Source organism: Tursiops truncatus, chromosome 14 (genome assembly GCF_011762595.2).
Source record: "Tursiops truncatus isolate mTurTru1 chromosome 14, mTurTru1.mat.Y, whole genome shotgun sequence".
Taxonomy (NCBI): domain Eukaryota; kingdom Metazoa; phylum Chordata; class Mammalia; order Artiodactyla; family Delphinidae; genus Tursiops; species Tursiops truncatus.
In genome coordinates, this window is record NC_047047.1 from 54,789,642 (window position 1) to 54,802,069 (window position 12,428).

Genomic DNA, 12,428 nt, shown 5'->3' on the forward strand with positions numbered 1-12,428 from the left:
TAATATTCTCATAAATGTCAAATCCAATGGTCACCTCTCAGTCTTTGTTTTACTTGACCTTTTTGTAGCAGCTGGCAACATGAATCACTCTTTCTTTGCTATGCTGAAATATTGGAGCTCCTGAAAGAACTACCCTGAGCCACTTTCTTGTTTTACATCCTCCTTCTATGGCTTCAACTATCATCCATAAGCTGAACATTCCCAAATTTTTATTCCTAACCAAGACTAGCCTGAGCACTAGACCTATAATTCAGCTATCAACAGGTATCTATCTATACACCACACATACCTCAAACTCAACATTCGGAAACTGAATTCATAATCTTTCTTCCACATCTGCTCCTCATATTCTGGTTAACTATCTAATCTCCAGCTAAAACCTAGAAGTTATGTAAGACTCCTCCCTAGGTTAATCATCTGCTTTGACATATTACAGTAGAGAGGTAAGCTGATGAATCTTTTCCTTTTCCCATTGCCAAATGGGGATAATCATGCCTATGTCCATCTACTCTTCTCTACCAAGAAATCAGTGAGATATATGAAATGATATGTTTGACTGTTTGATTAATGTTAAAGAATTTAAGATTCCTTCTGGGTGGCTGGAAGAAGAGAAAAGCTACATGACATCTGCTCCAAACTCAGAGTAACAAGGTCCTGATAACAGTTTATTCCAGTCTGTGAAAATCCCCAATGTCTAGAAGTTAAAATTTCCATTGAACTGGGGTTGGCAGTAAGTTTCAGAGTTTAAATTAAATTCTTCATGATTCTGCTGACTAATGACCACAGGCTTAGAATGAAGCTATATGAACTATAATGCTTTAAATCCTTTCTGTAATGATAAGAGAGTTCACTTAAAAAGTATGAGTGCCTACCTGCTATGTTCAACATACAATGTGAAGTCTATGGGAGACACAAAAAGATGATCCAGTTCCTGCCCTCAGTAAATTTAATTTTGAATTTAATTTTATTTTATACAGCAGGTTCTCTTTTTCTTTTTAATTAATTTATTTTTTGGCTGTGTTGGGTCTTTGTTGCAGTGCACGGGCTTCTCATTGTGGTGGCTTCTCTTGTGGAGCACGGGCTCTAGGTGCATGGGCTTCAGTAGTTGTGGCACGAGGGCTCAATAGCTGTGGCTCACGGGCTCTAGAGCGCAGGCTCAGTAGCTGTGGCGCATGGGCTTAGGTGCTCTGCAGCATGTGGGATCTTCCCAAACCAGGGCTCTAACCCGTGTCCCCTGTATTTGCAGGCGGATTCTTAACCACTGCGCCACCAGGTTCTTATTAGTTATCAATTTTATACATATTAGTGTATATATGTCAATCCAAATCTCCCAGTTCATCCCACCCCCTCTGCACTCAGTAAGTTTGTTACGTAGTTGAAAGATACTAAATTCACACAAACACTGTGACATAAAAGCCAGTAAGTACAATCAGTGGCATTACCCCAAAATTCCCAATTTAAAATAATAAACTTTCAGAATTTCTTACGGATGAAGAAAAAGGAAATGGAAAATAAACTATAGTCATAAGTAATCCAAAAGAGAAACTATAGTTTTATATTCCCAATCTTAATGTCACTGAAAAAATACACGTTTAATATATTATTTCAAAGAAAATGTTGCAAAAAGCAAAACTCTTCCTACTTACAACACACTTAATTACCTTTACTTGGGACTGATTTTTTCACTGAGGCTACATGATCTTCAGAGATTGTAAGACGCCTCAAAACATCAGCCAAAGCTGCCTTTAGCACAGTGATTTCATCTTCTTGTTGTTGAACTCGTAACTCAAGGGCTGAGAGGCGATCTTGAACATCAGAAGTACTTGCAGCAGAAATACTATCATCTATAAAGAAAAGAAAATATGGAATATTTTTAAAGTAAACTTCTTAAGAAAGAATCTAATGACATATAAGAAAAACTATACCAGATAAGTCTTTTAAAAGATGAGAAAAATTGAAAAAAAAATTGTTTTTGCACAGATTAATTTCTGTAAAGATTTTCATAGCTACTTGAACTAATTTAAAATAGTAAAAGTTAATACAGCTGACATGTAATTAAAATTATGTAAATTTTCCCATAGTCAAATTTTCCATATATTATACCATCACCTTAATAGTTTTTTCACCAAAATGTTCCCTAAATATATCACTCTGTAGACATTTGGAAACTTGCAAGACTGTAAACTATTCAAAGCATCCTTCTTCTTTTCTTTTTTTTTTTTTTTTTTTTTTTTTTTGCGGTACGCGGGCCTCTCACTGTTGTGGCCTCTCCCGCCGCGGAGCACAGGCTCCGGACCCGCAGGCTCAGCGGCCATGGCTCACGGGCCCAGCCGCTCCGCGGCATGTGGGATCTTCCCGGACCGGGGCACGAACCCGTGTCCCCTGCATCGGCAGGCGGACTCTCAACCACTGTGCCACCAGGGAAGCCCAAAAGCATCCTTCTTACTTATTATATCATTATCATAATTATTTATGAAAATAAGGAGTACAAATCACTTCAATTTTGCTTTATGTATCAGATTCAGCATCAATGATCAGAAAGCATTCTTTACTTCTATCTTTATTATTATACTCCGAATCTCCCCCCCCAAATATGGCTACATAATTAGTAAAAGACTTGTTGCTGCTCCTTCTCTCTCCCCAATGCCTCAACCTCTCTTTAAAAAAAAAGGTGGTTTCTATACAGCACATAGCTAATATCTGCCTTAGGTATGTAACAAGAACAACGACAAAATAAAGTTTGGCTGTAACACAGCAATTACAAACTACTTCCAAAGCTATGTAACTTGAGAGTACACTACTTTGTTAGATCAATCTGAATCCAAATGTTTATAAAAGATCAATTGCTATTGGCTAATTCACTATAAGCAGGAAAATTCAGGGGGGAAATTAGGTTCTCACAGAAGAATGGTTTGACCTAAGTGAGATATACTGGGTCAGTCATTCACACACATAGTGTGCCATTTTTCTCATATTGAGATAATGTGTCAGACATCTTAAGCAGACAATTTAACTCAAAGTTTGAGTTAAAAATAACAACAACAGGGCTTCTCTGGTGGCGCAGTGGTTGAGAGTCCGCCTGCCGATGCAGGGGACACGGGTTCGTGCCCCGGTCTGGGAGGATCCCACATGCCGTGGAGCGGCTGGGCCTGTGAGCCATGGCCGCTGAGCCTGCGCGTCCGGAGCCTGTGCTCCACATCGGGAGAGGCCACAACAGTGAGAGGCCCGCGTACCGCAAAAAAAATAAATAAATAAAATAACAACAACAAAACCCTCAGCATTTTAAAACCAAAGTTATCACCCTTTATTATGGAGCAGTAAACATATTCATATTTAAGACCTTATATGCCTAAACATATTCATATTTAAGACCTTATATGCCTACAGACAGCTCAGGCATACATATGTACTCTCTTCTGTCTTTAGAGGTATTTCAATGACAATATTTGGAGAAGTACTGGAATGGAAGGAAAAGTTGGGTTTTATCTTCAATTCAGACTTCAAATTCTCGTACCATAGTTAATCAGTTGTGTAATCTTAGGAAAGTTATTTTACCTCTTTGAACCTCAGTTTCTTTGTCTTTAAATATTGTTATGAGGAAGGTACCCAGGACACGTCCGACATTCAATAAATGTTTAACACACAACTTCAAAGTACAAAAAGTATCATTTGAGAGCTTTGGGCCCATGTATTACATAAAAGGCAGATATGTCAAACTTTGAGATGCTTAAGAAAAGGACTAATAAGAACAATTCAGCTTCTTCTTTTAGAAGTTTTTATATTTGAGGTCTTTTTCATTTCCAGAGTGTTCTAGCTGAATTCTAGCTAATCCATACTCTGTATGTGTGTTACACCAAGGTTACTATTATATTTGTCTGCCCAGAATACTTTCCTATTTTCCTTCTTCTGGTAGGAGAACACCAGCTGTTTTGTGGAACTCCACCAGTTTTTGAGGTTCCATTAGGGCTGTCAATCTAGGATGCCTCATTCTCCTCTCTACCACCCTGCACTATTAATAGGTTGAAGCAAAGGAAGTGACCTTTTTAGTTGGTAAAAATAGGACTATTGGTAATTTCATATGCTTCAACCTAATACTAGCATAAAATGGTTGTGAGATATGGGTTAGGCCAAATGGAGTCCTCCCAAATTTCAGAGAGAGAGAGAGAGAGGTGTAGCCCATCCTTCTTGGTTTATCAACTATAAGGACACACAGACCTAGGGCTGTCAGTGATAAAGAGTCTTGTCTGCCCTGAGTTCCAGTTCTAGTCTCTGAAGCCCTGGACCTTCAATTCTGAGAGCTACTCTAATATTTCTTTTAGCTAATTATGTAACCTAATAAACTCTCTTTTTACAAGCCATCACTTGTAAGCCAAAGGTCCTGATTAAGTCAGTAAATTATACAGATATGCCTTTCTAAATTGTTCTTAATTTATGAAAGGTGGGTTATATATCTAAATTATAATCACAGGTAAAATATTTATGTGATTTTTATAAACACATGATCTCCTTAATTCTTTTGAGAAGGCAGCAAAGGCTAGTGGAAAGATTATCAGACTATAATGCCAAGGGTATAGTCCTGGGTTTTAGTACCAGCATGGTAACTAGCTTTTACTTTTGGTAAGTCACTTAACTTTTACAGACTTTGATTTTTTAAAAAATGACTAAAGTTTTTATTTTGTAAAACTTGGACAGTCACATGAAAGGTGGTTCAGCTTGTAAAAATCCTACCACAACCTGCTAGATACTGTGATAAGATACAAGGACAATTTTTCAAAGGCCATAACAAGCAAAAAGTTAACTATTAACAATGTCCTGCATTTATATAGTACCTTTCCTGTTTATGACCTCATCCCTCTCCTCAGTCTATCTGTATTTTGTATTTGAGGAAACAGCTTGAGAAGTTAAATAGCTTGCCCAAGGTCACCAAACTAGTCTTGATATCTGAAACTCAAACAGAGGACTCCTGACTCAGTTTAAGTGCCCTTTACTCTATTTCATGCTGCATCTTAACAATAATCACAGGAGGACCGAATAAATATATTCTTTCACAAAGCCAGACAGGGTTTAAACTATGAAGTGATATAATCAGATTTCTGTTTTAAAAAGGTTATTTTGGTTTCTGTGAGAGAATGGATTGGAACAGAATAAGAGTAAATGTAAGGAGAACAGGCAGGAGGGTAATGCAGTAACCCGTGTGAAAGGTGAAGGTGGCCTAGGCTAGGAGTAAGGTGTTCATGTGTCTCGATTTGTCCAGGACAAACATGTCTGCTATCTCAGTAAAAATATTATAACGTTCCTTCTTTCTCTCTAAATTTTCCCAGTTTGAATGATCAATTACAGGGTCACTCAAGCTAAGGCAACAGCAACAACAGAGATGCAAAGTGGCATAGTAGTTGATTATAGCCCTGAAACCCTGTAATATCCTAATATCTTGGCCCTTCACCTTTTCAGAGGCAAGTAGAATTGTGCATAAATTCTGGTGTTACACTGCCTGAATAAATCTGTTTGCTACTTACCAGCTCTGTGACTGGTTTCCTCATGTAATTTTTTCATGCTAATTAGTACTTATCTCAGGTTTGAGATTATTAGGTGAAATAATGCACAGCACTGTCATACAGTGAGGGTTCAGTAAGTTACTATTTTGTATAGTGGTGTTCTTTACTACACTGTTTATTATTGCTACAAAATTGGAAATGACCTAAAGTCCCTGGATGGAGTTAATAAGCTATATGTTCACACCACAGAAAGCCATGCAATTAAAAACAATAAGTATATAAACCAGAAGTTTGAAAGATCTATAAGACGACTCAAGTGGAGTAAATAAGCAAATTGGGGAACAACATGTACTAAATAATTTATTGAAACACACACACACCGAAACATACTTCTAAAAAATAAACAAAAAACTTCGTATTTATATATGTATATAATGTACACATAGAAAAAAGTCTAGAAGCATACACATCAAACTGGTAATTGGGTTACTTTTGACTCGGAAAGTGAGATTAGAAGGATAAGGGTAAAGGGAAATTTTTGCTTTTTAGTGTATTTCTATATTATTTGAATTTCACAAAAATGTATCATATGTTACTTTTCATATGTTATTTAAACTTATATTTAAGCTAATATACAGTGCTTCTGAAGCTTAATTTCTTAAAGCAAGTTTCCTTCAGACACAGTACTCCAATTTCATAAAGGAACATATCAGAGCATAAGGCAATTAACTTAAATTTGCATTCATTGATTATAAAAGCTAGAACAGAGACTATCTTAAAGATCAACAGCCCCTACTGCCATTTTATAGATAAGTAAACTAAGACTGTGAAATTAGGTGAGTTACTCCTGGGCACGCAGCAAACTGGAGTTAGCGCTCCTTCCTCAGATGACTCAATAGAACCCATCGCTCTTGCTCCTTCCATTTTCAAAACTTTGTTATGTTTTTCTCTCCCAATCTCTAATGTACCACATGGGCATTCACAATAAACTTTTTAAGAATACATATGTTCAGTAAATGTATCTATTTTCTGGGGGCTTAATTCCACTCCCCCTTCTTGATGCAAGTACATTGATTCCTTTTCCTTATACTGTGGTAGTCTCTTATTTCCTTGCTCCTTCTCAAAATAGTTTCTAGCCTTGAGGGTTAAAATATGAACTACAAATAAATTGCCAAGGGTTATTAAACTCATTAAGGGGGGGGGGAAATAAAAAAGAAAGGAAGAAAGAGAGAAAAGAGAAAGAAGTCCATAAACTTCTTTTCCATCAGTCTAATCTATTTATTGGCATAAGTAAGGTCTCTTTTATTAGAGACGCAAGCAAAAAAAAAAAAAGTAACTAGTAAACTTTCATATCCAATATGACAGTTTTAAAACTACAACAGTAGTCACTCATGCTTTTACTACAGTGAATCATAGTTAATTTGTCTTCTAAACTGTCAAGAAATACATGTTACCTTTGCAGAGATATTCTATTACAAATATCTAAAAGTTGGCTACCCAGCCTCACATCAGAACGAGGCATGCCTATACATTCTAGCATCTTTTGAATATCAATGGTTTTCCTGTCTTCTTAACAAGGGCATATAATTATAACACAGCAACTTCTAGATGACTCAGTCTTCACTGAAAATATTACTTTGTGCTGCAAGCACTGTGATAAAATGACACCCTGGAGGCTATTTCTAATTAAATAATTTAAAGTACATTTTCAAACTTATAATCTTTCTTCATACCTTTTCTGCTTCTTTCTTTGCAGTTAGTATTAACTATGACAGTCTATAGCAATACTCCTTTCTAATCTAATTTCCTACATTATGGGATATTGGATAACCAATCCTTTTGAACTGTTTATAAGAAGAAAAAATAATCTCTGAAATTAGGACCTCTTCTATTAAAAAATTTATATTATGTATGTATATTATATGCAAATAGATTATATATATGATGTATACAATTTAAACACAGAGAAAAAAATGGACACAGCCTCAGGCCTAATATTTGTGTCACTGGAGTCCCAGAGGAAGAGGAGAAAAAGATTCTAGATGAAAAAAATATGTGAAGAAATAATGGCGGAACTTCCCAAGTTAAATTAAAATTCACAAATTCATTAAAATTCAGTATATTGAAGTCCCTATCTCCACCACACATGAAAATCAAATCCAAACAGATTAAAGAATTAAGGGCAAAATTATAAAACCTTTAGAAAAATAATAGAGAATATTTTCATATCCTGCAAGTAGAGAGGAGGTTCCTAAACAAGATACAAAAAGCACTATCCATAAAAGTAAATATTGAAACTACATTAGAATTCAGAATACATGTCCACTAAAAGACACAGTAAAGAGAAAAAGCAATTCACAAACGAGGAATAGTTCTTACACTTACCAAGTGATAAAGGATTAGGATCCTGAATACAGAATTCCTACAAATCAATCAGAAAGACAATCCTACAGAAAAACTGGCAAAAGTCTTGACTAAACACCTCATGGAAAAGAAAACATAAATGGCCAATGAACATATGAAATGAGGCTCAAGCATCTCATTAATAATCTTGAAAAGGAAAATTAAATTAAAACCATATGAAACACTATTTTATGCTCACCAAACAGGCAAAAAATTTTAAGCATGACAATATCAAGTATTCCCTAGGATACAGAGTAATGTGAATTCTCATATATTACTGGTAGGCGGTAAACTGTTTCAAGACTTTGAGATTAAAAAACAAAAACAAAAGTAACACCAACTTTGGCATCATCTGGTAAAACTGAAGATGCACACATTCTATGACCCAGCAATTCCCCTCCTGGGTGTATAGACCCTGACCTACAGCAGGGTTGGCAATCTTTTTCTGTGAGGGCCAGACAGTAAATATTTTAGGCTCTGCAGACCACATCATCTCTGTAGCAACTACTCAAATCTGCCTTTGTAACACAAAAACAGCTATAAGTACGTAAATGATTGTGTGGTTATGTTCCAATAAAACTTTTTTTATAAAACAGGTGGCCTGGAGGGGCTTTCCTGGTGGTGCGGTGGTTGAGAGTCCTCCTGCCGATGCAGAGGACGCGGGTTCGTGCCCCGGTCCGGGAAGATCCCACATGCCACTGAGCAGCTAGGCCCATGAGCCGTGGCCGCTGAGCCTGCGCGTCCGGAGCCTGTGCTCCGCAATGGGAGAGGCCACAACAGTGACAGGCCCGCGTACCACAAAAACAAACAAACAAACAAACAAACAAAAACAGGTGGCCTGCCAGGCATAGTTTCCCAACCTCTGCTCTTGCATATATACACCAACAGAAATGTTCAATAATGTTCACAACAGCAAAGTTCACAATAGAAACAAACTGGAACTATAAAAGTTCACAATAGAAACAAACCATTAACTATAAAATGTGTAAATAAATTGTGATATAAACATTCAACAGAATACTACAAAGTGGTAAAAATAAACTATGGCTACATGAAACATCATGTATAAATCTCAGGAATATAATAATGAGTGTAAAAAGCAAGTCGGACTTTACATAAAGTTCAAAAAACACAAAAGTAAATAATATATTGCTTAGAACAAAACCACAGAGCAAGGGAATGACATATACAAAATTTATGACAATAGTTACTTCTAATGGTATAGGGCAGGGGATAGTACAGGGAGGCCTCCACAGGTAATGGAACATCTATGTCATAAAGACAATTAAAACATATACTGTATTATACTTTTTTGAGGTGGAAGTTAGTGATTTTTCTCTTCTGAGAGAGGATGGGGAACGTGGATGACTAGACTATATAATTACTCACTTTTTTTTTTTAAGAACAATGAAACCATTTTTGCAAATTAAATCCCAAAACAGATAAAACAGATAGAGTTGTACTTCCAAAGAACCCTGAGGTTCTGTGTCATAAAAACAACTAAACCAGGTGGTTTTTATGACTGCTTTGAGGGCTAATGGAATGACCGTAAGATTAGCTGTTACCTATGAACCTTTGGGGAAAAAAAAGTCCATCTCAAAAAGGTATATGATATGAGATATAATACCATCCAAAGAACAAATATTAAAAAAAAAAATAAAAACAGTCTCTGATCTCCCCTTCCTAAAGCACTTATGTTAAGACACTGGGCAGGCCTTAATGGGTAGAATGGTAGTGGCGAGGATTAGAAGAGCTAATATGGGTAAAGAACCATGAGAAACTAGTAACAACACCATGCATTGTTTACAGTTAAAAAAAGTGAGGGCACTAACCTAAAGGACTATCAATGGGGAACTGATTAAATAAACAGTTGTATTACGGTACACTACGGAGCTCTTAAAAAGGATGGTATATATTTAAAATCGTAAATAAGAAAGTTAACTAGGAGTAACAACATACTATAAAGAAAAAAATTGCAGGCAACATTTATAGTGTAGTTGTATCTGTGTAGAACTGTATATCCACAGGCATACATACACCTACAGATGTATAGAGAGACTGGAGGTATGTCTCTGGCAAGTGGGATTTCAGAGGATTTTGCTTACTTATACTTTTACTTTAGATGAATTTTCTGCAAAAAAAGCAAAATTCTTTGTAAATAAAACTTAAACTATTGGGGCTTCCCTGGTGGTGCAGTGGTTAAGAATCTGCCTGTCAATACAGGGGACACGGGTTCGAGCCCTGGTCCAGGAAGATCCTACATGCCGCGGAGCAACTAAGCCCATGCACCACAACTACGGAGCCTGCGCTCTAGAGCCCATGAGCCACAACTACTGAGTCTGCACGCCTAGAGCCCATGCTCTGCAACAAGAGAAGCCACCTAATGAGAAGCCCACACACCACAAGGAAGAGTAGCCTCCGCTTGCCGCAAATAGAGAAAAGCCCGCACGCAGCAACAAAGACCCAAGGCAGCCAAAAATATAAATAAATAAATAACCAAAAAAAAAAAAACCTAAACTATTTTCTCAGTAAAGAAAAGCAAAGCTAATTCAGGCTGTGATGTAATCCTACTTAGTAACGCACCCAAATTTTCAATACAAGTTTGGTTAACATGTAGATTTTTATGCATAGTGAATGAAAACATTTCTGTAAAAGTATACATCTCATAATGTTTGAAAGAAATATTCTCAAGCTAATAAGAGTCACAAAAATCAAAACAATACACCCTAAGGAAAATCGGGTCTTTAAACATCATTTCTTCAAAAGAACAAAACAAAATCACAACTGATTTGTCACATTAGTAAATTCCAATCAGAAAGCATTTAGCAACTTAAATGGTTTTTTCTTTGTTTTAAAATGGAATTAGTTATCTTCAAATATTGTCTCATCAAGACAAATATTTAAGTATTATATCAAAAAGTTATGAATTATGTATTCTAGAACAGCTAAAATCTACTTTTGGAAATAAACCATAAGAAAATATATTCATAAAAACAGCTCATAGAAAGATATATTTATGCAGGAATTAATGTTTCCTATTTATCTTAATATTCTACTTCTAAAAGTCAAATTTTTCTCTCAAAGAAGTTTTAATTAAATAAGGCATTTTAACTGTTAAAGCTTGGATATTTTATTTCTCTAATAAATGACAATATTAATTACCTCCACCTAGCAATATTATATGAAAATAAGACTATCTAATTTGTCTTCAACTGAATAACACAAACAATGTTAACTTATATTTTCTACTTTTAAAAACTTAAGTTTGTTTTTCCTTGTAAGATATTCTTACTAAAAATTCCCCTGCTGGCATAAATTATATAAGAAATTGAGTTAAATAAAATATAAAACCACTTTTGCTACAGCACTCCGGACATGAAGGCTAGTCCCAGGGAAGGACTTTACTTTGTTCTATCGCTAGGATTCATTCACAATTAAGACTTTTTTCAAAGTCTCACTTAAAACAAAATTAAAAACAGATAATCGGATAATTCTGCTTTTGATGTTTTTTGGTTAGACTTCACAGAAGCAGAAGTCAAGCTTAATTACACAATTCTGATTTCTTATTATTTGAGAGGCGCTTTTATTTTTTTACTATTTTCCACTAAAAACTGTTTTAATTTTTTTCCTCACAAATAATATAATGACTGTCTTTTGGGGGGCGGGGCGCAGGGAAAGAACAAGTTGAACAAAGCCCATTCTGCCCTTACAACAGGATATATTTGCTTATAAAGGGGGTACAGTCTTAAGTACTTTATAAAAGTAGGTAGGCAAATATTTATGCCATTATTGACACATACATTTAAAGGAAGGAGAAGGGGAGGGACAGAAGAGACCTAGATGCATTCCCACATCCTCAGATTTCTTTTGTCACGAGTAGTAAAGTTTGTGACACAAGTCTGAATCCCCAGGAAAGGAAAGATACGTTACCAGTGCAGAAGCTCCTAAATGTAGAGGAAGCACACACTGAAGCGAGACCAGGCAAGCGGTCTTCCATTCTTGCCACCTACGTTACAAGCAGTATAAACCAGTTCTGTCTACGTTTCCTGCTGCCTTCCCAGATAGTTCCAGAGCAAATCCCAGCTCTCTAAATCTCACGACATACTTTACATTCTGAGGAAATCCTCCCGATCCAGATGGCCTACCACCAAGCACTTCTATGTTGGCACAAATAAAAACTTCTTAAGATAGTTCTCCTGCCCCTTTGCTCTCTGATCTAAAGAAAAGTTTTCTACTTATTTATAAAGAGAGACAAAGAAACTGAAGGAGAGAGAGGAAACAGAGCACGCAGGCAAAAGGAGGGTAAAGATACAGAAAAAAAAACTTGGGCTGCTTTGGGGAGTGGCTAAATTCCAGGCACAGGCAGAAACACATTTTTAATGCACCACATGAATATTCACTACAATTATTTGGTTGTCCTCAGGCACTACTTTTCTGATCTTCTTTCAATTGGTTAAGAGTAAGGTACAACTGCTTCAAATGCAAAACCCAGTTTTTGCTTTCTGAAACTAAAACATATTAAATAGTTTC

General features: G+C 36.1%; 1 protein-coding gene across 8 annotated transcripts in view; it reads right to left on the reverse strand.

The window, feature by feature from the left end:
* Positions 1 to 12,428, reverse strand: part of EML4 (EMAP like 4) — a 153,759-nt gene that overhangs the window by 83,634 nt on the left and 57,697 nt on the right. For 3 of the 8 annotated variants that reach the window (XM_019942712.3, XM_019942710.3, XM_073791412.1), the window contains exons 1-2: positions 11,829 to 11,972; positions 1,662 to 1,844 (exon numbers count right to left, since the gene is read on the reverse strand). In XM_019942712.3, the coding sequence (XP_019798271.1) occupies positions 1,662 to 1,844; positions 11,829 to 11,895 (250 nt within the window). In that variant the 5' untranslated portion in view covers positions 11,896 to 11,972. Of the gene's footprint in view, positions 1 to 1,661; positions 1,845 to 11,828; positions 11,973 to 12,428 lie in introns of those variants that run through there. The other 5 variants (XM_019942716.3, XM_019942713.3, XM_073791413.1 and 2 more) reach the window with 2 other exon arrangements.